The sequence below is a fragment of the Saccopteryx leptura genome, chromosome 3, assembly GCF_036850995.1.
Source record: "Saccopteryx leptura isolate mSacLep1 chromosome 3, mSacLep1_pri_phased_curated, whole genome shotgun sequence".
NCBI lineage: Eukaryota > Metazoa > Chordata > Mammalia > Chiroptera > Emballonuridae > Saccopteryx > Saccopteryx leptura.
The window spans coordinates 336,265,394-336,292,805 of NC_089505.1; the positions used below are offsets into that span (position 1 = coordinate 336,265,394).

At 37.3% G+C, this 27,412-nt stretch overlaps 1 protein-coding gene across 4 annotated transcripts in view; it reads left to right on the forward strand.

Annotated features, from left to right (window-relative positions):
* Positions 1-27,412, forward strand: part of VPS13B (vacuolar protein sorting 13 homolog B) — an 887,459-nt gene that overhangs the window by 384,868 nt on the left and 475,179 nt on the right. For all 4 annotated transcript variants that reach the window (XM_066379210.1, XM_066379212.1, XM_066379209.1 and 1 more), the window contains exon 22: positions 21,964-22,091. In XM_066379210.1, coding sequence (XP_066235307.1) covers positions 21,964-22,091 — 128 coding nt within the window. The remainder of the gene's footprint in view (positions 1-21,963; positions 22,092-27,412) is intronic.

The following is a 27,412-nucleotide window of genomic DNA, read 5'->3' on the forward strand; positions in this document are numbered from 1 at the left end:
GAAGAAGCTTTCTTTTCTCCATTGTTTGTTCTTGGCTCCTAGGTTGAAGATTATGTATCCATATAATAATATGTCATTTTATTTCTGTGCTCTCAATTCTGTTTCATTGTTCTGTTTCTCTGCCAATACTATGCTGTTTTGATTGTCGTGGTTCTGTAGTAACATTTGAAGGTAGGTAGTATAACACCTCCAGCTTTATTCTTTTTTCCTAGGATTGTTTTTTAAGATTTTTTATGATTCCATACAAATCCAGAAATTTTTTGTTGTAATTTTTTAATGACATTGAGATTTTTTTTTTTATATAATTTTATTTTTTTAATGGGGTGACATCAATAAATCAGGATACATATATTCAAAGATAACAAGTCCAGGTTATCTTGTTGTTCAATTATGTTGCATACCCACCACCCAAAGTCAGATTGTCCTCTGTCACCTTCTATCTTGTTTTCTTTGTGCCCCTCCCCACCCCCTATCCCTCTCCCATTCCCCCCTCCCCCCGTAACCACCACACTCTTATAAATGTCTCTTAGTTTCACTATTATGTCCCACCTACGTATGGAATAATACAGTTCCTGTTTTTTTCTGATTTACTTATTTCGCTTCGTATCATGTTATCAAGATCCCACCATTTTGCTGTAAATGTTCCGATGTCATCATTTCTTATGGCTGAGTAGTATTCCATAGTGTATATGTGCCACATCTTCTTTATCCAGTCATCTATTGATGGGCTTTTTGGTTGTTTCCATGTCCTGGCCACTGTGAACAATGCTGCAGTAAACATGGGGCTGCATGTGTCTTTACGTATCAATGTTTCTGAGTTTTTGGGATATATACCCAGTAGAGGGATTGCTGGGTCATAAGGTAGTTCTATTTGCAGTTTTTTGAGGAACCACCATACTTTCTTCCATAATGGTTGTACTACTTTACATTCCCACCAACAGTGTATGAGGGTTCCTTTTTTTCCACAGCCTCTCCAACATTTGCTGTTACCTGACTTGCTAATAACAGCTAATCGAACAGGTGTGAGGTGGTATCTCATTGCCGTTTTGATTTGCATTTCTCTAATAGCTAAAGAAGATGAGCATCTTTTCATATATCTGTTGGCCATTTGTATTTCTTCCTGGGAGAAGTGTCTATTCATATCCTCTTCCCATTTTTTTATTGGATTGTTTGTTTGTTTGTTGTTGAGTTTTATGAGTTCTTTGTATATTTTGGATATTAGGCCCTTATCTGAGCTGTTGTTTGAAAAAATCATTTCCCATTTAGTTGGCTTTCTGTTTATTTTGTTATCAGTTTCTCTTGCTGAGCAAAAACTTCTTAGTCTGATGTAGTCCCATTCATTAATTTTTGCCTTCACTTCTCTTGCCATTGGAGTCAAATTCATAAAATGCTCTTTAAAACCCAGGTCCCTGAGTTGAGTACCTATGTCTTCTTCTATGTACTTAATTGTTTCAGGTCTTATGTTTAGATCTTTGATCCATTTTGAGTTAATTTTTGTACAGGGGGAGAGACTGTAGTCCAGTTTCATTCTTTTGCATGTGGCTTTCCAGTTTTCCCAGCACCATTTATTGAAGAGGCTTTCTTTTCTCCATTGTGTGTTGTTGGCCCCTTTATCAAAAATTATTTGACTATATATATGTGGTTTTATTTCTGGACTTTCTATTCTGTTCCATTGGTCTGAGTGTCTATTTTTCTGCCAATACCATGCTGTTTTGATTGTCGTGGCCCTATAATAGAGTTTGAAGTCAGGTATTGAAATGCCCCCAGCTTCATTCTTTTTCTTTAGGATTGCTTTGGCTATTCGGGGTTTTTTATACTTCCATATAAATCTGATGATTTTTTGCTCTATTTCTTTAAAAAATGTCATTGGAAGTTTGATGGGAATTGCATTAAATTTGTATATTGCTTTGGGTAATATAGACATCTTGATTATATTTATTCTTCCTAGCCAAGAACAAGGTATATTCTTCCATCTCATTATATCTTTTTCGATTTCCCTTAACAATGGTTTATAGTTTTCATTATATAAGTCCTTTACATTCTTTGTTATGTTTATTCCTAAGTATTTTATTTTTTTTTTTGTAATCGTGAAGGGGATTATTCTTTTGAGTTCCTTCTCAGTTGTTTCATTGTTGGCATATAGAAAGGCTATTGACTTCTGTATGTTAATTTTGTATCCTGCGACCTTACTGTATTGGCTTATTGTTTCTAGTAGTCCTTTTGTGGATTCTTTGGGGTTTTCGATGTATAGGATCATATCATCTGCAAAAAGTGATACCTTTACTTCTTCTTTTCCGATATGGATGCCTTTTATTTCTTTGTCTTGTCTGATTGCTCTGGCTAGAACCTCTAGTACCACATTAAATAAGAGTGGAGAGAGTGGACAACCCTGTCTTGTTCCTGATTTAAGGGGGAAAGCCTTCAGTTTAGTGCCATTTAATATGATGTTAGCTGATGGTTTATCATATATGGCCTTTATCATGTTGAGATATTTTCCTTCTATACCCATTTTGTTGAGAGTCTTAAACATAAAATTGTGTTGTATTTTATCGAAAGCCTTTTCTGCGTCTATTGATAAGATCATGTGGTTTTTGTTCTTTGTTTTGTTGATATGGTGAATTACATTAACCGTTTTACATATGTTGAACCATCCTTGAGATTCTGGGATGAATCCCACTTGATCATGATGTATTATTTTTTTAATATGTTGTTGTATTCGATTTGCTAGTATTTTGTTTAGTATTTTAGCATCTGTATTCATTAGAGATATTGGTCTGTAGTTTTCTTTTTTTGTGCCATCCTTGCCTGGTTTTGGTATGAGGGTTATGTTGGCTTCGTAAAATGTGTTTGGAAGTATTGCTTCTTCTTCAATTTTTTGGAAGACTTTGAGTAGAATAGGAACCAAGTCTTCTTTGAATGTTTGATAAAATTCGCTGGTATAGCCGTCAGGGCCTGGACTTTTATTTTTGGGGAGGTTTTTAATGGTTTTTTCTATTTCTTCTCTACTGATAGGTCTGTTTAGGCTTTCTGCTTCTTCTTGACTCAGTCTAGGAAGGTTGTATTTTTCTAGGAATTTATCCATTTCTTCTAGGTTGTTGAATTTAGTGGCATAAAGTTTTTCATAGTATTCTACAATAATTCTTTGTATATCTACGGTGTCCGTGGTGATATCTCCTCTTTCATTTTGGATTTTGTTTATATGAGTTCTTTCTCTTTTTTCCTTGGTAAGTCTTGCCAAGGGTTTGTCAATTCTGTTGATCTTTTCAAAGAACCAGCTCCTTGTTCTATTAATTTTTTCTATAGTTTTTCTGTTCTCTAGTTCATTTATTTCTGCTCTGATTTTTATTATCTCCTTTCTTCGGCTGGTTTTGGGTTGTCTTTGTTCTTCTTTTTCTAGTTCCTTAAGGTGTGAAGTTAAGTGGTTCACTTGGGCTCTCTCTTGTTTGTTCATATATGCCTGAAGTGATATGAACTTCCCTCTTATCACTGCTTTTGCTGCATCCCATAGATTCTGATATGTCGTATTGTCATTTTCATTAGTCTGTATATATCTTTTGATCTCTGCACTTATTTCTTCTTTGATCCATTCATTTTTTAAAAGTATGTTGTTTAGTTTCCACATTTTTGTGGGATTTTTTCCCTCTTTTTTGCAGTTGAATTCTAGTTTCAAGGCTTTATGATCAGAAAATATGCTTGGTACAACTTCAATTTTTCTGAATTTGCTGATGTTGTTTTTGTGGCCCAACATATGGTCAATTCTTGAGAATGATCCATGTACACTGGAGAAAAATGTATACTCAGTCACTTTGGGATGAAATGTCCTGTAGATGTCTATCATATCCAGGTGCTCTAGTGTTTTGTTTAAGGCCACTATGTCTTTGTTGATTCTCTGTTTGGATGACCGATCTAGAGCCGTCAGCGGTGTATTGAGGTCTCCAAGTATGATTGTATTTTTGTCAGTTTTTGTTTTAAGGTCAATAAGTAGCTGTCTTATATATTTTGGTGCTCCTTGGTTTGGTGCATATATATTAAGAATTGTTATGTCTTCTTGATTCAGTGTCCCCTTAGCCATTATGAAATGGCCATTTTTGTCTCTGAGTACTTTTCCTGTCTTGTAGTCAGCATTATCCGATATGAGTATTGCTACACCTGCTTTTTTTTGGATGTTATTTGCTTGGAGTATTGTTTTCCAGCCTTTCACTTTGAATTTGTTTTTATCCTTGTTACTTAGATGAGTTTCCTGTAGGCAGCATACAGTTGGATTTTCTTTTTTAATCCTTTCTGCTACTCTGTGCCTTTTTATTGGTGAGTTTAATCCGTTTACATTTAGTGTAATTATTGATACTTGTGAGTTCCCTATTGCCATTTTATATCTTGCTTTCTGTTAGTTTTGTGTCTTGTTTGATCCTTCTCTTTTGTTTTTCTATCTTTTGTTTTTATTTGGTTGTATTCCATACATCTTTCCACTGTTGCTATCTTTTTTATCTCATGTGCTTCTGTGGTGGTTTTTTCAATGGTGGTTACCTTTGAATAATGAAAAGGGTCCCTACCCTGTTCATTGTAGTGAACTATTTTGTGAGTACTTTTGCACTCCATCGTCCTTTGCTACTGTTAATCTCCATCTTCTCCCCCTCTTTCTTTTTGTTGTTGTCACAGTTTAAATTTGGTTTTATTGTGTTCTTCTTGGAGCTTTTACTTGTGGCTCTGTTTTTTTTTGTTCTTTGTATCTGATTGGAGAACCCCCTTTAGTAATTCCTGGAGTGGGGGTTTTCTGATGATAAATTCCCTCATCTTTTCTGTATCTGTGAATGTTTTTATTTCTCCTTCATATTTGAAGGATAGCTTTGATGGGTATAGTATTCGTGGCTGAAAGTTCCTCTCTTTCAGGACTTTAAATATTGGGGTCCACTCTCTTCTAGCTTGTAGAGTTTCTGCTGAGAAATCTGATGATAATCTAATGGGCCTCCCTTTATATGTTGTATTCTTCTTTTCCCTGGCTGCCTTGAGAATTTTTTCTTTGCTGTTGGTTTGTGTCAATTTCATTATGATATGCCTTGGAGTAGGTTTGTTGGGGTTAAGAAAACTTGGAGTTCTGTTTGCTTCTTGAACTTGAGGCTTTAGTTCTTTCCACAGGCTTGGGAAGTTCTCATCTATTATTTGTTTGAGTATGTTCTCCATTCCATTTTCTCTCTCTTCTCCCTCTGATATACCTATTATTCTTATGTTATTCTTTTTGATGGAGTCAGATAATTCTTGTAGGGCTATCTCATTTTTTTAAATTTTTGAGTCTCTTTCTTCTTCTCTCTGTTGTGCCTCAAGTTGCTTGTCTTCTATTTCACTAATCCTCTCTTCTATCTGACCTGTTCTATTAGCTAAGCTTGTTACTTCGTTTTTCAGCTCGTGAATTGAGTTTTTCATCTCTGTTTGATTTGTTTTTATAGTTTCAATTTCCTTGGACATATATTCTTTGTGTTTATTGAGTTGTTTTCTGAGATCCCTAAATTGCCTTTCTGTGTTTTCTTGTATATCTCGGAGGATTTTTAGGATTTCTATCTTGAATTCTCTGTCATTTAGCTCCAAGGTTTCCAGTATATTAAATTTTTTCTCCATAGATTTTTCCTCATCTAGCTGTGTTACCTCTCTTTCTTTTGTATCCATGATATTCGATTTTCTCTTCCTTAATGGCATCTGAGGGTGGTTTTGTTGATAGTATTAATGAGATTTAATAAAGAATAAAAAGTTTAAAAAATAATAAAAAAAAATCGAAAAGAGTTTTTTTTTTAAAAAAAAAATTAATAATGAAATAAAGAAAAATAAAATAAAATAAAAATTTAAAAAAAAAAAAAAAGGAAATTATTCCCCCCCTCCTTTTTTCCTCTCCTTTCCTCTCCCCTCTTTCTTGATAAAATCTTGTGGTGGACTGTGAATTATAACAAACAATGCCTGTGATGGAGGGCCTGAATTGGGGAAAAGTAATAAAGGGGCAAAAAAAAAAAAAAAAAAAAAAAAAAGAAAGAAAGAAAAAAGAAAAAAGAAGAGCGTATGGACCCACAAAAAGCAAATAAGGAAAAAATTTGGGTCAAGAATAAAATGATTTGCTTTTAGGTGTTGGTTGTCTAAGAGTTATGATGAGAGGATTAAGAGGAAAACGGAAAAATGGGGGGACAAATTAAAAAATTACTATTGTATTTAGTGGAACAAGAACTAGATAATATGGAGAGCCAGGGATGGGAGCACTGCTAGTGAGTTAAAAAGGTGAAGTAAAAACCCCCCAAAATGCCACAAACATGAGTTTGAGTCCCAGATAAGATAATTTGTTTGTTATTGAGGTTTGAATGAGAGGAGATGTAAAGGAGAAAGGAAGAAACTAATATAGAGGGAGAAAAGAAAGAGAGAGAGAGAAAAAAAAAAAGAGGGAAGCACTAAAAGAAGAAAAAAGAAAGGAGAGAGAGAGAGAGAGAGAGAGAGAGAGAGTTAAGGGTTTTGGAGTGCAACCCTCATAGAGAGAAAGGAAGAGAAGAGAAAAGATAATGGGAGATGTAACACTTATGGGTAGTGTAGTTCAAGGAGAGGAGAGAGTAAGACCGGTAGAGAGTTAATCGGCCAAATTGGAGGAGGAAAAAAAAAGTATCAAGAATGAAGATAAGAGAAACAAACGAACAAATATAATAAAATGGGATAGGTTATAAAGTCTGCAGATTATTCTTGATTTTGAGAGGTTATCTTCTTGCTTTTTCTTTTCTCTCCCTCTTCCTGGTCGGTGACTCTGTACCCCGGGTTTTGCCCCTTTGCCACGCTCAGGTGGAGGTTTGCAGTTGATAAGTCTCTATGGCAATGTCATGTATTGTGCTTTAGTCTCGTTGGTAGTCGAGGCTATTAGCATTTATAGGCTCCGACAGTGAGAGAGTCCGTGTTCCTGGAGCCTTTCTCCTAGTCTTTCCTTCCTCAATTAGTAGCCTGATAATCCAGCTATGGGGTTGCTGCTGCCTCTGCCTGGATAGTAAGAGGCTCAAAGAGCTGGCAACTCCCCACTCTATTTCCACTCAGCACAGGGCTCTGGGTAAGGCTCAGTCAGTCAGAGCTGCTAGCATAATCAGGCGGGCTTTCCGGCCATTCAAAGACCTCTGGCTCTGCCACTCTGTCCGGTAACACAAGCGGGCGCCCACTTCCGGGACGCTTGGAGGAAACTCTCACTCACTGGCTGTGCACGCAGACCAGGATATCCGGCCAGCAGTCTCACGCTCTGAGTGAAACCCCCAACCGCAGGGAAAAGTTGCAGCGTTGGAATTGAGTCTCGCTCCGTCCCCGTGCGCGGCTTTTGCAAGGCGCTGGGGCGGCCCGAGATTCCGCTTTGGCCCACACAAAGGCCCCTGACTCTGCCCCTCTGTGCGATAACACGGGCGCGCACTGCCGAGGCACTCGGAGGAATCGCTCACTCCTTATCTGCGCGCGCAAACCAGGATATGAGGCCGGCCGCGTTTCCTTCTGAGTGAAACACCCTCCAGTACGGAAAATCTCCACCGGTGGAATTAGTTCTCACTCCCTCCCGTGCGTGGCTTTCCCAGGGCGCTGGGGCTGCCCAGAGACTCTGCCCTCGGCCCACAGAAAGGCCTCTGACCCTGCCTCTCCGTGGGGCAACACGGGCACCCACTTCTGGGGCTTAGGAAGAAATCTCTCGCCCACTAACTGCGCACCAACCAGGAGACCGGGTAAAATGTCCGCGCCGCTTGTCTTTCTTTGTTTGGGTTTGGCGCGAGTGTTAGCTTGTATTGCCCGGGTTGCCACAGGATCAGATTTTCCTCGGCTTGGATCTCCGTGCCACAGCCTGGTTCGGCCGTTTGTGTCGCGGCCTGGATGTATTCACCCTCTTTGCCCGCCTCAGTTTCTATATTCACAGTTACCAGAGAAAGCCGCCCTGTTTAGGTTAGTGAGGAAGGCGGAGCATTTCTTACTCCCTATTTCCTTCGGGGTTTGGTTATATATTTAGCCAATTTTTCACTCAATCATACCTTTGGGTGTATTGCGAAGCATCTGGAAGCTCCAAGTATAGGTTTTTCTGTTTCTGGTTGAAGATCTTGTTGAGTTTTGGGGGAGATTTATCGGAATCGCTTCCTACCCCGCCATTACTCTGACGTCATCCGACATTGAGATTTTAATGGAGATTGCAATGGATTGGTCATTTCTTTGGGTAATATGGTAATTTTAACTACATATGTTGATTTTTCCTGTCCATGAATATGGAATATATTTCCATTTCATTTTGTCTTTTTCCATTTCTTTCAATAATGTTTTGTAGTTTTCAGTATATACTTCCTTCACATCCTTCGTTAAGTTTATTTCTAGGTATGTAATTTATTTTTGTTGCAATTGTAAAAGGAATTTTTTTTTTAGTTCATTTTCTGAAGTTTTGTTGTTGGCATATAGAAAAGCAGTAGACTTTTGTATATTGATTTTGTATCCTGCAACTTTATGTATTGGTTTATTGTTTGTAATAGTTTTTCATTGGAGTCTTTGGGGTTTTCTGTATACAGGATCATATCATCTACAAAAAATGATACCTTTACTTCTTCTTTCCAAATATGGATGACTTTTCTTTCTTTATCTTACCTGATTGCTCTGGCTAAAACTTCCATAACTATTTTGAATAAGAGTGGAGAGTGTGAGCAGCCTTGCCTTGTTCCTTATTTTAGAGGAAAAGCCTTCAGTTTTTCATCATTGAGTATATTATTTGCTGATGGTTTGTCATTTATGGACTTTATTATGTTGAGATATTTTACTTTTATACCCCTTTTATTGGATGTTTTAAACATAAATGGGTGTTGTATCTTATCAAATGCCTTTTCTGCTTCTATTGATGGAATCATATGATTGTTGCCCTTGTTTGGTTGATGTAATGTATTGATTGATTTACATACATTGAAGCATTCTTGCACTCCTTGAATGAATCTCACTTGATCGTAATATATTCTTTTTTAAATATGTTGTGTTTAATGTGCTAGTATTTTTTATAGGATTTTTATATCTGTATTCATTAGTGATATTTGTCTGTAGTTTTCTTATTTTGCGTTGTCCTTTTCAGGTTTTTGGTTTCAGGGTTCTGTTGGCCTCAAAAAATGTGTTAGGGGCCTGACCTGTGGTGGTGCAGTGGATAAAGTGTCGACTTGGAAATGCTGAGGTCGCCGGTTCGAAACCCTGGGCTTGCCTGGTCAAGGCACATATCAGAGTTGATGCTTCCAACTCCTCCCCCCTGTCTCTCTCTCCTCTCCTCTCTCTCTCTCTCTCTCTCCCCTCTCTAAATTGAATAAAAAAAAAAACCCAAAAAATGTGTTAGGAAGTGTTGCTTTTTCTTCTGTTCTTTGAAAGAGTTGGAGAAGGATAGCTACCAAATCTTCTTTGAATGTTTTGGTAGAATTCACTAGTGTAGCTATCTGGTCCTGAACTTTTCTTTTTGGGGAGGTGTTTAATAGTTGTTTCTATTTCCTCACTGCTTGTGGGTTTATTTAGGTTTTCCACTTCTTTGTTACTCAGTCTAGGAAGATTGTATTGTTCTAGGAATTTACCCATTTCTTCTAGATTGTTAAATTTAGTGGCATATAATATTTTATAGATATGATTGATGTCTGTGGTAATTTCTCCTCTTTTATTTTGGATTTTGTTTATATGAAAGCTTTCTATTTTTTCCTTAGTGAGCCTACCCAGGGGTTTATCAGTTTTTTTGAACTTTTTAAAGAACCAGCTATTTTGGCCCTGGTCAGTTGGTTCAGTGGTAGAGTGTTAGCTCGGCATGTGGATGTCCTGGGTTCAATTCCCGGTCAGGGCATACAAGAGAAATGACCATCTGCTTTTCCACTCTTCTCCTTCTCCCTTCTCTCTGTCTCTTTCATCCCCTCCTGCAGCCATGGCTCCACTAGAGCAAGTTTGCCCCATGCGCTGAGGATGGCTCCATGGCCTTCCCCTGAGCACTAAAATGCCTCCAGTTGCAATAGAACAATGGCCCTAGATGGGCAGGTCATCGCCCCCTAATGGGCTTGCTGTTTGGATCCCAATTGGGCACATTCTGGAGGGAGTCTATCTCTCTGCCTCTCTTCTTCTCACTTAAGAAAATAGAAAAAAATTAATAAATAAAATCACCAGTTATTTGTTGTATTAATCTTTTCTTTAGATTTTGTTTTCTATTTCATTAATTCTGCTCTAGTTTTTCTTTCTTTTTTTATGACTTTGGATTGTCTTTGTTCTTCTTATTCTAGTTAAGATGTGATGTTATTTTTTTTACTTGGTATCTGTCTTGTTTCTTGATATAAGCCTGTAATGATATAAATTTCCCTCTTATTACTGCTTTTGCTGTATCTCAGATTTTTTTTTTTTTTTTTTACACAGAGACAGAGAGTCAGAGCGAGGGATAGACAGACAGGAACGGAGAGATGAGAAGCATCAATCATTAGTTTTTAGTTGCACATTGCAACACCTTAATTGTTCATTGTTTGCTTTCTCATACATGCCTTGACCGTGGGTCTTCAGCAAACTTAGTAACCCCTTGCTGGAGCCAGCGACCTTGAGCTCAAGCTGGTGAGCTTTTACTCAAACCAGATGAGCCCGTGCTAAAGCTGGTGACTTCAGAGTCTCGAACCTAGGTCTTCTGCATCCCAGTCCATCGCTCTATCTACTGCGCCACCGCCCGGTCAGACACATCCCAGAAATTTTAATATATCATTTTGTCATTCTCATTTGTCTGTATGTATCTTTTGATCTCTACTTTAATTTCTTCTTTGGCTCAATCATTTTTTTGGAGTATCTTGTTTAATATTTACATTTTTATGGGTTTCTTTACTTTTTTGTTATTGATTTTTAATTTCAAAGCCTTATGGTCAGTGAATATGTTTGGTATAATTATAATGTTTTTTAATTTGTTGAGGTTAATTTTGTGGCCCAACATATGTTCTATTTTTGAGTATTCCATGCACACTGGAAAAAAAGTATAATCTGGTGTTCTGGGATGTAATGTCTTGTAAATGTTTATGTTCATTTTATCTTGTGTATCATTTAAGGTTGATATTTCTTTCTTTCTTTTTTTTTTTCTGAAGTGGGAAGCAGGTAGGCAGAGTGACAGACTCCCACATGCACCCCTACTGGGATCTACCCAGCAAGCCCTTTACCAGGTGATGCTCTGCTATCTGGGGCCATTGCTCCTTTATTCGGTAACTGAGCTATGTTAGTGCCTGAGGCAAGGCCATGGAGCCATACTCAGCACCTGGGGCCATCTTGCTCTAACTGAGCTATGACTGCAATATTGGAAGATAGAGATAGAGGTAGAGAGAAGGGGGAGGAGTGGAAAGGCAGATTGTTGCTTCTTTTGTGTTCCCTGACCAGGAACTGAACCCAGGGCATCCATACACCAGGCTGATACTACACAACTGAGCCATCTGGCCAGGGCCAAGGTTGATATTTTTTTTATTGATTTTCCGTTTGGGTGATCTGTCTAAATCCATCAGTGGTGTGTTGAGATCTCCAAGTATGCTTGTATTTTTGTCTGTTTCTATTTTTAGAATAGCTAGTAGACATTTTATATATTTTGGTGGTTTCTCATTTGTTGCATGTATATTAAAAAGTGTTATGTCTTCTTCATTAATGTTCTCTTTATCATTATGAAATGTCCTTCTTTGTCTCTTGTTACCTTTGTTGTCTCGAAGTCTGCATTGCCAGATACAAATATCGCTACACTTTTCTTTTCTCTGGGTATCGTATGTTTGGTGAATCAACTTTGAGTGTACTTTTGTCCTTGCAGCTTAGGTGTGTCTTTTGAAGGTAGCATATGGTTGGGTTTTGCCTTTTGTTCTACTCTCGTACTCTCACTACTTAAAATCATAGATTTAATGGATAATAAAAATGACTGCAATTATATATTTAAATTTCAATCATCTGACCAAAGAATAAAGAAGTTTTGGGCCTGGACTTTTTCTTTGAGGTACAAGACATGCCCCCTCTCCAAGGATCTCTACCTTTTTTTTCCTGCTTTCCACATAAAGATAAAAAGCAACAAATGCTGATCATAGAAACTTCTCATTATATGAATTTATTTAGGTTAATAATCAGACTATACTGGTGTCATAAAAGATCAACTTATATCTTCTATATCAGCAATTTAAAAAAATGTGAAGTGTGTGGGTTAGTAACAAATGAGCTCCTAATTGATCTTCTGTTTTCACTGAGTCCCTCTTCCAGTGAAACATGCTTTTGCATTAACATCAGAATATTTACTTCTAAAGCCCAAATATTATTACATTTCTCTGCTTAGAATTTTTCACCATCATTTTAGTACCTTGAGGATAAACTTTGTTTCTTAGTGTGATATTTAAAGGCCCTCACGACTAGGCCTTAACCTTATCTTTCCATCCCTCTGTGTAGTATATCAATTGTGTTTGATGTGCAGTGTACTTCACTCACACTAAACTATTTGCCATGCATTTTGTGCTCTGCTCCTTTATCTTCCTTCTGCCAGAATTTTTTTTTAGATTTAAGAGTTCCTTCTCAATATAACTGTTGTCACCTCATTTGTAAAAACTTTCCTGTCTGCCCTAACCAGTCATTCTATAGAATATAGTAATAATATAGCATAGAATTCATCATGTTGTATGATAATCATAGTACATACAATAAGTCCGCAATATTGTGATAAGTTCTTGGAAACTGCAAGTTAAGCAGAGTGATGTAGAACAGAACCAGTTTTACCATAGGCTAGTTGATTCAAATAAGAGTTAAGTTCTTATGGCATATTTCTGGTCACAAAAACATAAGCAAACTTTTAAATAAGAACACAGATTACTTCTCATATTAAACATTGAAATAAATTGGAGCCGCCCTGGCCGGTTGGCTCAGCGGTAGAGCGTCGGCCTAGCGTGCGGAGGACCCGGGTTCGATTCCCGGCCAGGGCACATAGGAGAAGCGCCCATTTGCTTCTCCACCCCTCCGCCGCACTTTCCTCTCTGTCTCTCTCTTCCCCTCCCGCAGCCAAGGCTCCATTGGAGCAAAGATGGCCCGGGCGCTGGGCATGGCTCTGTGGCCTCTGCCTCAGGCGCTAGAGTGGCTCTGGTCGCAATATGGCGACGCCCAGGATGGGCAGAGCATCGCCCCCTGGGGGGCAGAGCACCGCCCCTGGTGGGTGTGCCGGGTGGATCCCGGTCGGGCGCATGCGGGAGTCTGTCTGACTGTCTCTCCCTGTTTCCAGCTTCAGAAAAATGAAGAAAAAAAAAACAACAAAAAAACAAAAAAAAGAAATAAATTGGAGCCATACATATATACATTTAAGAATGATTAGTAAAAATAAGTGAGATATTTTCCAAGTCACTTGTTTCAGATTAGGGTCTGGGTAGTCAGAGCCTCTTGCAGAAGCTCAGGGCACCAGAGTGACCCACCCTGGATGAGATGCACTTTCATCAGAGGGCCACTCACCCACGTCCACTTAGACTGGGCCAGTGGGACATGCCAGTTCACCTAAAGTGCACATCTTTGAAATGTGGGAGGAACTCAGTACCTGGAGAAAATCCATGCAGACATAGCGGAACGTGTAAACACTACAAAGACAGTGGCCCCGGCTGGGAATTGATTTTTTTCCCCTCATCAACTTTATAAGGAATTGATGCTGAACATATCAACATTATTTGAAGATCTGCTGTATTCAGCTTATACAGTGGTCTCTTGTCTATTGTGGGAGTTAGGTTCCAGAACCCCCCACGATAGGCAAAAATCCTCCAAGTAGCGACTTTATATTTATTTTATTATTTATATATATGATATTTTAAGGCTTTATAAACCCTCCCCTCACTCTTACTAACCTTTCTCACACTGTCATTAACCTTTCCCAAACTTATTTTACCGCAAAAGTAATTAAAATAATAAATAAATAAAAATACCTATATACCACAAAATCCTACAATATAGCAAAAAATTCACGATACAGAATTGGATATATACAATTTTAAAATCCATGATACAGTGAGACCGCGTAAAGTAAACTGCCATATCGCGAGGAACAACTTTATATCCCCTCTGGATTGTAAGCCCTTTGAAATAGAGGGATTGTGTTACATTTTCCAGCCTTTACTACAGTACCCTGGTACACAGTAATGGACATTGAAGACAATTTTTGAGTTTCTGAGGATCAAGATTTCTTTCCATCTTCTTTCCCAACCTCTCTTCCCTTTTCCTTTTTTGTTTTCTGAAACAAATGTGACCATTCAAATTCTAGTAGCAATCTGATCAGTCAAGGTTTTCTCAGTCATTTTTGTGTTATCCCTGGTTAGCACTCTTGTTACTATATAGTTAAAGTAATGACTTACCTGCAGAAGTAGAAACACTGTGAAGGCAATTGAAGGTAACCCTAAAATATTCATACCAATTCCATATTGCTACTTAAAAGTCAGTGTCATTATTTTAGAGTTGCATTTTGACTAAATTGATCTTTTTACCGAACCTTAGTGCTGAGTGGAAAATAATGCCAGCCTCGTCGAGAGTGGTAGCTATAAGCAGAAAGCCCGCCTCTTCCAACCTAAAATTTTTACTCTTCCTCCATGATCTTATCATATAATCCAGGGGTCCCCAAGCTAAGGCCCGCGGGCCGCTTATGGCCTCCTGAGGCCATTTATCCAGCCCCGCTGCACTTCCATAAGGGGCATGTCTTTCACTGGTGGTCAGTGAGAGGATAATAGTTCCCATTGAAATACTGGTCAGTTTGTTGGTTTAAATTTACTTGTTCTTTATTTTAAATATTGTATTTGTTCCCATTTTGTTTTTTTACTTTAAAATAAGATATGTGCAATGTGCATAGAGATTTGTTCATAGTTATTTTTTTATAGTCCGGCCCTCCAACAGTCTGAGGGACAGTGAACTGGCCCCCTGTGTAAAAAGTTTGGGGACCCCTGGTATAATCTATAATTATATCTCCATGTTCTACCCTGTACTGTTATTTCTGGTTGTGGCAGTGTTGTTCACCCAGTCCTAACATTGACCCTAAAACATAGTAGGTATTCCTTAAGTAGTTTTACATGAGTTTTTGTTACATGTTGAAATTATGGACAATTTTAATTTCCTTCCTTCCTTCAGTTACATTTTTGATGAGGTGCATTTTCTGATTTTTCACCCATTAACATATATTAATTCTGTAACAAAAAAAAATTCCAAAAATATACCATATATTGGTAAGAGAACAAGTTAAGCTCACGGACAACTAAGACTTGATCCTAGTCTTTTGTGATGTCTTTGGGAACAAATTAGGAAATGTGATACTGATTATCAGTGGTGTCAAGGTCTAGTTTCTGTTCTCAGGGACTTATCCTTCTTCCTGCTTCAGATTCCTCACAGAAACCTAGAAAGTATGCACTTCTAAGTAGCCTGGTGTTCATTGCTCAGTCCTTGTGATGAAACTACTCTATAACCTTGCTTTAAGTCTTACTTAAGCTAAGCATTTTTCTCTTTCCCAAGTTTGCAACACTCTGGTCTTTATCTCAACTTAGGCAGCCTCTATTCATTATGGGATCTCCTTAGTAGTCATCTTCACTCTCCTTGGACTGCTTAAATAATGCTGTCTCTCCAGGATGATCTACAGCTTGAGTTTGTAAGGTTTATTCTCAGGAGACTTTTTATTTTTTAACTTTATTTTATTTTATTTAGAGTAATTTAACTCTGTTTAAGACAACTGCCCCCAGCACAATATTGTCTTGGCTATGAGTATATTACTGAGTAGCTTGATTTCTCATGAACATAAAGAGAAAGTAAAGATTGGCACACTTTTCTTCCTTTTGGTTATTTAAAATTTCAGAGATGAAATTGTAAATCATAAAAGTTACATTTTTTGACAAAAATATCAATACACTAGCACAAGATTTCAATAAAGTATACATATGATATTTTATTCTTTTTGAAAAGTACTATATATCAAGTGATTGATTCATTCAATATTTTCTGAGTAAGACACTGTATTATTTGAAGGTGCTACATGGTATAAATAGATAAAGAATATATGGATTGTTCTTTCAGTGAAATGAGTACTGTCCTAGTATTGGCACTATATTGAATAAAGTACATAAACATATAAATTGATAGATGTCCTATGGTTAAAGGAAAAATTGCTGTAGGAATTTTTTTGTTTTTCTCTTCTATTAGAAGTCACTGTTCGTTATGGTTATCCATTGCCATTTATTGCTATACTATGTAACTATGCTTTGCTGCTACTTTTGGAAAGACAAATATTCAAATGTTTAAAATTATACCATGAAAAATGAAATGTTATACAGAATTATGTCAAAATTCTGTGAGATTATAGGGGAAGGACCAAATCTAATTTGGGGAAATCCGTTTCAGAGGAAATGGCATATAAGGTACAACTAAAACATTAGATTGATTGTGCTAGAAAAGGAGGATAATTGTTTCAGATCTGGTATAAACTTCAAGTTCTTTTCTATCACAGTCATTTTTTTTAATTCCTTATATTTTAGTACTTTTATGAATTATTTTTATATACACTCTGACTTTTGAAATGAATAGCATTCTTGATGTTAGATGTATTATTAAATCCTCACACTTACATTAAATTACTCTCTCCATGTGCTATGGCAGACGGCCTGGATGAGACTCTAAGTCAGGCTGACTCCATGTCCAGTACTTTCTTCGGAAATGAAGGGTTGCTATTGTGCCAAGATGTATGGTACATGCCCAAGATATAATTATTGATACTATTTTCACCAATATGGTTTGTGGCTCAAAATTTCCTTGTTTATTATTGAAACCAAGAAATGTAATAGATATTAGATTCCCATGTTCATATAGATTTGATTTAGCTCTAATAAAAGTAAACAAATCTTATGTTTTCTGAATTATTTGTGATACCATAATTCTTAGTAGAAACATGATGCATTTATTACATATTGGGTAGAAGTAGTTGCACCAGGTTTTAATAATAAGAGGGACTATCGCATTGTAGTTAAAAGCATGGACTTGGGAGTCAGACTGCCTGGATTCTCTTCCCTGTTTTGTCACTTATCAGCTGGATGATTTAGGATATTACTTACCTTCTCTATGATCAGTTTCCTTATCTGAAAATCTTAAGAACAAGGGTCTAAATAATAGTACATTCATCATGGTGTAGTATGAAGTTCAAACCGGCTAATAAATAGAAAGCATTTACAGTAGTACCTGGCTTGTAGTAGGTATTACAGAGGTTTGGGTTAAATAAAATGTGGATAAAGGTTTGAAGTTTTGTAAAGTATAAATATGCTATATGTAAAATACAAACAACTACCAAAAAAATTGTGCTTTAAAAACATGACAGATTAAAAATTGGTATGCCCCAAATAGTGTACTTTTACACATCTGATAGGTAATTCTCTTTAATGAGAATTTTTAACACATTGTGTTTGTCATTATGTTTTTTTGTGTTTTTTTTTTTTGTATTTTTCTGAAGCTGGAAACGGGGAGAGACAGTCAGACTCCCGCATGCGCCCAACCGGGATCCACCCGGCACGCCCACCAGGGGCAACGCTCTGCCTACCAGGGGGCGATGCTCTGCCCCTCTGGGGCGTCGCTCTGTTGCGAGAGACCAGAGCCATTCTAGCGCTGGGGCAGAGGCCAAGGAGCCATCCCCAGCGCCTGGGCCATCTTTGCTCCAATGGAGCCTTGGCTGCGGGAGGGGAAGAGAGAGACAGAGAGGAAGGAGGGGGGGTGGAGAAGCAAATGGGCGCTTCTCCTATGTGCCCTGGCTGGGAATTGAACCCGGGTACCCCGCACGCCAGGCCGACCGACGCTCTACCGCTGAGCCAACCGGCCAGGGCTGTCATTATGTTTTTTGGGAAGCACTTTGAGTTCACATATAGATTTCAGGGCCTCTTTTAATTATTTTTATTAGATTATCAAATTAGACCAGACAGCAGTTATGATATACATGGAGCTCTTTGGTTCCTAGTGTGGCCGCAGTACTGCTTCACGGTAATGTGATGGTGCCAAGCTGCCTGGCCATGGTAGCATTGATTAGATGGATTTATTTTAAATTGTAATAATAGTGTTTATATAACACTGTATTCTGCAACAGTAGATTTTGAAAATTTTATCACAAGCAACTTTTATATAAACCTTTGGCATTTATTTCAAAAAGTGTTAAAATTTGGTCTACATTTTTTATAGTATTTATTTTTTAGAGCAGTTTTTGATTTATAGTAAAATAAAGGGCAAGGTACAGAGATTTCACATATGTCTCCTGCCTTCGCACATGCACAGCCTCTCCAGTTATCAACATCTCTACCAAAGTAATACTTTATTATAATTGATGAACTTGCATTAACACATCATAATCACCGAGAGTCAACAGCCTACATTAGGGTTCACTAGTGGTGTACATTCTCTGAGTTTGGACAGATGTATAATGACAGATATCTATACCATTGTAATATGGTACACAGTAGTTTCACTGACCTAAAAATCCTCTGTGCTTTCTAATTGCTGACAACAGTGTATCTTTCTACTGTCTCAATTTTGCTTTATTTCACATGCTATATATTGGAATTGTACACTATGTAGCCTTTTTACACTGGCTTCATTCATTTAGTAATATGCATTTAAATATCCTCCAGTTGTTTTCATGGCTTAATAGCTCACTTCTTTTAAGTGATAAACAATATTCCATTTTCTGAATGTAAAACAGTTTAACAATTCACCTACTGAAGAACATGTTGGTAGCTTCCAAGTTTAGGCAATTATTAATAAAGCTACTATAAATATCCATGTGCTAGTTTTTGTGTGGCTGATCTATGTTTAAGTCATTATTTTAATTAGCAGAATTCTACAATAAGTTTAAAATTTTTTAAGGATTTGATTTATTCATTTTAGAGAGGAGAGAGTGAGAAGGGGGAGGAGCAGGGAGCATCAACCCCTATATGTGCCTTGACTGAGCAAGCCCCGGGTTTCGAACCGGCGACCTTGGCATTCCAGGTTGACGCTTTATCCACTGCGCCACCACAGGCCAGTCTACAATAAGTTTAGATAACCATTTTCTTCTCATAACTACTAATGTACAAAACAAAAGCAAGTCCAAGTGTGTAGAAAATAAATTATTTGTATTTTATTTAAAAAATTAAAATAGGTAATTGATATATGTAAAACATTTTAAATCTGAGATATTAGGACTAAAGAGTTAAATATACCCTCATCCTTACCCATCATGAATTCCAATTTACTCTCCTCAGAGGTAATCATGATAAGAAGTTTACTTTTTACTCTTTTATAACATTTTCTATGTATGGGGTAGACAATACACACTCAAATCCATACTCATTCTGTTTTAAAAGCATATTTGGATTATGTTACATATACAGTTTTTCATTTCACAAGATCTCAAAATATGCTTTCTGTCATACCTTTGATTAGTCCTTATCTTTAAATGATTGAATGATAATCTTTATTGCAGGTATCAAAGTTAATTGAACTATTTCTTTTATGATCGAAAAATAAGTTGCTTAGCATTTTCTCTCTCTTATCCCTACTTCACTTTTTTTTTTTGCCTTTTCAAATATTGCTGCTGATACTGAACTTCCTTTATAAATTGTGTTTATGTATGCAATCATACATATTTTGGTATTTTTGTAGCATAGATTATTAAAAATCGATTATTTTGTAAAAAAAAATGCATGTTTTAATTCTAATCGATACAGATCGATCGTCTGTTGCAATTTCACTTTATAAAGCTTACTTATTTATATTTCCTGTATATAAAAACTTCTCATAAGAGCCTTTAACAATGACAAATTATGTAAACATACCAATTCACTCTTTGCAATGTTTGCTAACGTGACAGTTCAAAAAGATACTTAATTTTTATTTTTTTAGCAAGATCAAGCATCCTTTAATAAGTTCACAGGCCAGTTTATATTTTTCTTTGAATTACTTATTCATCTTTTTTTCATTTCTTATAGTTTTTTAAAATCTATTTGCCACCTTGAAATCTTCATCTGTATGTCTAATGGAAATCTCAACTGGATTAAGTTTCTTTTTATCTCGATCCTCTTTGCTATATTGCTGAAATAGATACTGAATTTTCCTTTATACTACTTCTAGTGCTGCTACCATCTCTCACAGGTTGTCTTCCTGTTTTAATGCTTGATCCATAATAGTCTGTTTTCTGTATATAGTAGCCAGAGAAATTCTTTCAGAATATGCTTATTAATTTCATAACGGTATTTCGAATTCACTGTCTTATTCACGCTCCCTCAATGTAAAACCCGGCATTCTTACCAGGCCTATGTAAGGTCTGCATGCTTTAGTCCATATTGATAGCTCTGACCTCGTCTCCTATTTCTCTTGTCAACTCTGCTTCACCCACCCTTTCATCTTCTTTACTGTTTCTTGAAAGTCCTAGTGCCCAGCTACTTAGGACTTTTGCATCATTGTCCTGTCTGCCTAGAATTCTTTCCTCCCATGGATCTCTCCCAAAGTGTTTAAATATTTTAAAAAATTTAAACATTTTTTGAAGTTATGATATGCATAATGTGGTAGACTATGGGGTTATAATTATGAAAAAAAAGACCTATGCTTTTTGCTTTTAAGGTATTATAAACTTTTAGTATAAATGCAAATATATATATATATATATACCAAGTAGGGATGGGAGGGAAAGTTTGAGTCGATATAGCAACTGTCATTCTCATCGTGGTGATGTGGTATAACTTACTTTGGAGAACATTCCAGGATAATCAAAATTATTTAGTAAACGTCTTGAAAAGCATGATATGGTGGATTTATTTTATGCTATTTAAATATTATATATAAATTGTGTGTTGTATTAACATAAAAATGTATAAGTATATATGAATCCGCTGGAGACATTATAAATTTTTAAATTGTGCAATGTAATTTTTCAAATTTTACCTCATAAAAATTGTCAAAATCTCTAATTTATTTTAGATGAACAAAATTTTTAATAGCATAGAGAATGGAATATCACATTTCATTTTCTTAATATATAAATATGGCTTTTATATAATCATGTACTTCTTTTTGTTACCATCAAACTCAGTTCTTAAAATTGAGAAATTCGATAGGTAAGATTTTGTTATCAGGAAAATACACATGTGAGAAGACCCATTTCCTATTTATTTTGGATGAATCAGATACTATGTAGTTGAATTTCTGTTATTCAAGTAAAATAAAAAAAATTTATTGATATACTTTATCCTGAGAAGTAGATGCATCTATGCATTCAATAAATAAAACAAATTGCCATTACTCCACAAACCCACCTACCAGTCGTCAGTCCCTGTCAAGAGTAACCAGCATCCCCCTGACATTTAACAGATTAGTTGTTTTTTGTTTTTGTTTTTAAAGAGAGAGAGAGAAAAAGGGGGAATAGACAGTAACATACAGACAGGAAGGGAGAGAGATAAGAAGCATCAAGTCATAGTTTAGCACCTTAGCTACTCATTGATTACTTTCTTATATGTGCCTTGACCGGGGGGCTCTGGCCGAGCCAGGGACCCCTTGCTCAAGCCCACGACCATGGAGCCAAACCAGCAACTTTGGGCTTCCAGCCAGTGACCTTTGTGTTTAAACCAGTGATGATAGGGTCATGTCTATGTCTGTGGTCCCACTCTCAAGCTGGTGCCCTGTACTCAAGCTGGTGAGCCTGTACTCAAGCCAGATGAGCCCGTGTTCAAGCTGGCAATCATGGCGTTTTTAACTTGAGTCCTCAGCATCCCAGACCGGCTCTCTATCTTCTGTACCACCTCCTGGTCAGGCTCATTTTGCTTATTTTTGAATACTAGTTGCAAGTATCAGTAATTCTGTAAGATAAAGTGATCTAATATACTTTATAATCTCATATAGTTTTCATTTTAAGCAAGAAAGAAATAACCTTGAAAATATTTTCTATATATTTTGTAAAACTATCAGATACATTGCTGTTTAATAACCAGCTCTTCTTATACTTAGAATCCAGACCATTGTCAGTTCCTGTAAAAGCCATGCTGAATCTAACTGAAGGCTGTAGAAGTCCTGAAGACAGAATGAAAGAATTTATTGGAGCAGTATGGAATGCTGTAAAGAGTCTCACACTACAGGTAAAATAAAACTTAGAAATATGGTTTTAACTTCTTTGATCGTTTTTCTCAAAACCTTTAATATTAGTAAAAATTTTCTCACTGCTAACACTTAGGTAAACAATCGTATTTTTATAATTTAGATGAAAAATATTGGTGTCCTTTTCATATTATTAACAAAATTATATAAGGCAAATATTACATGCTCTTTCCAACAAAGCTATTAAAACATACAAATTTTGAGATGTTCCTTGAATTAAAAAATAATTCATTATACTTTTTAATTCTTTTAAGCATTATTTGAAAGATTTTTAAATGCTCAGTGTACAGATCACATTCTTATCTCTGTTTTGAGATAAAAACTTAGTTGTAATTAAATTAAAATAAAAGGGTTATCTAAATATTTCCCTACCTAATCACAAATTAAATATGAAAATGATAATTGTAAGATTTACTTGATTGTTATTAAATTGTCTTCTCATTTTTTTTACTTTTAAGTACACATAATTTATTTGTCTCTTCCAAGTGAGAGGACAGCAAATAGATAGACATACTCCTGCATGAGCCCCAACCAGGATCCACTTAGCAACCCCCATCTGGAGTTGATGCTGTGCCCATCTGGGGCTATGCTTACAACTGAGCTATTTTTAGCACCTGAGGTAGTGGCTTCATGGAGCCATCCTCAGCACCTGGGGCCAATGTGCTCGAACTAATCTAGCCATGGCTACAGTATGGGGGGGGGGGGGAGGGAGAGGGAGTTGAGAAGCAGATGGTCACTTCTCCTGTGTGCACTGACTGGGAATTGAAACCAGGACATCCATTTGCCCAGCTGATGCTGTACCATTGAGCCAGCTGGCCAGGGCCAAGTACACATAATTTAATCTTATTTAATTAGCCTCTTTTTAGATCATATTTTACCTGATAAAAATGCAAAATTAAATGCTTATTAAATCTCATAGGAATTCAGTATAAAATTAAGTCAACAGTTATACAATTTAAGTTTTTGTATTGAATTTATTTCTCTTTGAGTAAGATATGAAGATTGATATTAAAGGCATTTAAAAAATTTTATATGTACTTAGTATAAATTGTTTATTTTTAAGAATAGCTAGTTAGCTAGCAATATATTATGAAATGCTTTTATTATTCTTTTATCCATTCTCACATTCAGCATTTAAATAATATAATATATCAAGTTAGATGATGAGTAGATGAAAGAAACAGAGGTTTTTATGGTTTAGCAGGAAAAAATCAAAGCCATTCTATGGGAAGCATCTTGTGGGGAACCTTTCTTAGAGGGATCCCTTAGACAACTCTTATGGTTCTAAGGAGAAATGGGAATGTCAGAGTAAACATCATTTACTGAAAAGATGCCTAGGGCTTGAACTGCCTGGTTCATGGAGGATTTAGATACTGTCCCATATTAGTAAGTATTTATATTTACTGATTTGTAGAAGAACTACATAGTACGTTATTTAGAATATAATGTTTATGAAGAATATTTAGCTGTTTGAAGTTTACTTTGGTTCTAAAAGTTATTTCATAATGATATAAGTAGTTTTATTAAAAGTACCTCATTTCGGCCCTGGCCCCGTTGGCTCAGCGGTAGAGCGTCGGCCTGGCGTGCAGGAGTCCCGGGTTCGATTCCTGGCCAGGGCACACAGGAGAGGCGCCCATTTGCTTCTCCACCCTTCCCCCTCTCCTTCCTCTCTGTCTCTCTCTTCCCCTCCCGCAGCCGAGGCTCCATTGGAGCAAAGATGGCCCGGGCGCTGGGGATGGCTCTGTGGCCTCTGCCTCAGGCGCTAGAATGGCTCTGGATGCAACAGAGTAACGCCCCAGAGGGGCAGAGCATCGCCCCCTGGTGGGCGTGCTGGGTGGATCCCGGTCGGGCGCATGCGGGAGTCTGTCTGACTGCCTCCCTGTTTCCAGCTTCGGAAAAATGAAAAAAAAAAAAGTACCTCATTCACTTGTTAACATTCCACCCCAAAAATAATAATAATAAAGACTAACTTAGTGTCACTATCCTTTATTGGTATCATTTTGAGTAGTTGTGTAATGGGATAAAAAAGATGTTATAAAGTTACAAGTTTATTTGACAGCTCTAGGAGAATCTTTCAGTTTAAGATTTCAAGTGATACAAGAAATCTCTGTGGTTATTTGTAAGTTCACAGTAGGCACACAAATATTCCGCAGTATAGAATATAATGGAGAGCATCCTCTTCTGCCCAGGGTGAAGTCGTAGGGACCTGATTTATTTTGCTATCTTAAACAACCAAAAGTAGGCCAAGTATGTTAAATTATGATTTCAAAACACTAGACAGTAGGCCAAGTTGGACAGTGAACCCTAAGAAGCTTAAGGTAAAATAAGCAGAACCTGGTTACTAATAGATTTGGGAATGAGAGAAAGGCAGCTGAGTAGTGTTCCAGGTTCTGGTTTTGGTGTTTGAGTAGATAATGATGCTAAAGAGGCAACTTTTCAGTCATGTTAAGGGCAAATATGCAGATTGAATTTACACATGTATTTGAAATGCCTGTAAGCTATCTGGCTATTAGACAGTAGGATATTCCTACATAAGAGGTTAAGGAAGAGATTCACAGTAGAAATATAATTTTGGGCATCATATATAGATGGTTAAAGTCAGGAGAATCAGTCATTCAAAAAAGTATTTAAGATTAAGGAGCAATGGGCCCATGGAATACCAATTCTAAAGTAGTCAGTAGAAAGTGTCTTTGAAGGAAACTGTAAAGGAGTGATCAGAATGCAGTTGAAAGGGTTGGAGAGTTAATTGAAACACAAGGTGTATAGAATTTCTAGGAGCCAGTGGTCAGCAGTTGCAAATTTGGATTTTAACTATTGGCTTTACTTTGCTTATCTGCAATATGAAATGGTTAGATTAAATAATTTTTGGTTATTTCTAATTCTAACAATCTTCTGGGATTCTTTTACTTATTTTGCTTATTCTATATGATGTACCTTCATTAACTTATCAACAGTGAAGTTAATCACTCATGTCATTTTGGATTAGTTATAAGTAGAAATACTGATTTTCCTCAGTTTTTCTTCTTTTTGTTAAAAAAAGAGTTTTTTAAGCGAGAGGAAGGGAGATAGTGAGACAGACTCCCACATGTATCCTGACCAGGTCCATCTGGCACACCTGCCCCCCCCCCCATTTGGAGCTGATGCTAGAATCAACCGAGCTATTTTTAGCACCTGAAGCTGACTGTGCTGGGGTCAACTGAGCTATCCTCAGTGCCCAGGCTGATACTCGAACCAATTGAGCCACTGCTGTGTGAGGGGGAGGGGAAGAAGAAGAGGAAGAGAAGCAGTTGGTCTCTTCTATTGTGTGCCCTAATCGAAAATTGAAGCCAGGACATCCATGCACCAGCCTAATGCCCTATCCTTTAAGCCAACAGTCCAGGGCCTATTAAAATTTTTTAATTGTGGTAAAATATTCATACTTAAAATTTCACATCTTAACCATTGTTACAGTTATTTAGAAAATTAAATTTAATGGGGTGACATTGATCAATAAAAGTACATAGGTTTCAGATAGATATTTCTATAGTATTTGAACTGTTGGTTGTGTTGTGTGCTCATCATGCAAAGTCAAATCATTTTCCATCATTATATATTTGTTCCTCTTTACTTTCCTATCCCTGGTGCCTTCTCCCCACCCCCCTCCCCTGGTAACCACTTCAATTTATCTATGTCCATGAGTCTCATTTTATATCCCACTTATGTGTGAAATCATATAGTTCTTACCTTATTCTGATTTACTTATTTCACTAGTATAATGTTCTCGAGGTCCATCCATGTTGTCATAACTGTTTTTTTGTTGTTTTTACAGAAACAGAGAGAGTTAGAGAGAGGGATAGATAGGGACAGACAGACAGGAACGGAGAGAGATGAGAAGCATCAATCATTAGTGTTTCGTTATGACACCTTAGTTGTTCATTGACTGCTTTCTCTCTTTTTTTTTTTTTTTTGTATTTTTCTGAAGCTGGAAACGGGGAGAGACAGTCAGACAGACTCCCGCATGCGCCCGACTGGGATCCACCCGGCACGCCCACCAGGGGCGACGCTCTGCCCCCCCGGGGGCGATGCTCTGCGCCTCTGGGGCGTTGCTCTGCCTTGAGCGACCAGAGCCACTCTAGCGCCTGGGGCAGAGGCCAAGGAGCCATCCCCAGCGCCCAGGCCATCTTTGCTCCAATGGAGCCTTGTCTGCGGGAGGGGGAGAGAGACAGAGAGGAAGGAGGGGGGGGTGGAGAAGCAAATGGGTGCTTCTCCTGTGTGCCCTGGCTGGGAATCGAACCCGGGTCCCCCGCACGCCAGGCCGACGCTCTACCGCTGAGCCAACCGGCCAGGGCCTGACTGCTTTCTCATATGGGCCTTGACCGTGGGGCTATAGTGGACCAAGTAACCCCTTGCTGGAGCCAGCGACCTTGGGTCTAAGCTGGTGAGCCTTGCTTAAACCAGATGAGCCTGCGCTCAAACTGGCGACCTCGGAATCTCAAACCTGGGTTCTCCGCATCCCAGTCCGACGCTCTAACCACTGCACCACAGCCTGGTTAGGCTTGTCATAACCATTTTTAAGTATACAGTTTTGTCTGATGTTTCTCCTTTGACTGCACTTGTTAGGCATACATTAACATATAATTACATGAGTACTAACTGATATATCTTTGTACAGGTTATCTTGAATATGATCTAGGTACCTTGCTTGCCTTAACCAATGGTAGTGAACCTGGTCCCTACCGCCCACTAGTGGGCATTCCAGCTTTCATGGTGGGATGTAGTGGAGCAACCAAAGTATAAATAAAAAGATAGATTTAACTATAGTAAGTTGTTTTATAAAGATTTATTCTGCTAAACTTAGCGAAAATCCGACATAAAGTACTTGGTAAATAATTATTATTATATGCTTTAACTTACTGTAACTCTGCTTTATAAATTTTATAAAGTTACTTCCCTACTTTATAAACCACCATTACTGTGGAACCAGTGAGCAGTTAGAAAATTTTACTACTAACAGAGATACAAAAGTGAGTGGTAGGTATAAAAAGGTTGACTACCCTTGCTCTAGACCCAGCCATGTGTTATACATGCTATATATTTAGACATTTCTAGATATTAATGTATATTGTGGAAAAGTTAGAAGATCTAACTTGGTTCTGATTAAATGATTAAAACATAAGCCATTAAATTTTGAGTTATTTAGAGTTATGTCCATTTTGCAAGATTTTATGACACAAAACAGAAAACCCTGAAGTTATCATCAGATAAAACACAACATCATAACTTAAAACCATCAAAGGTTTATGCTTTTAGTGAAAGTTTGAGC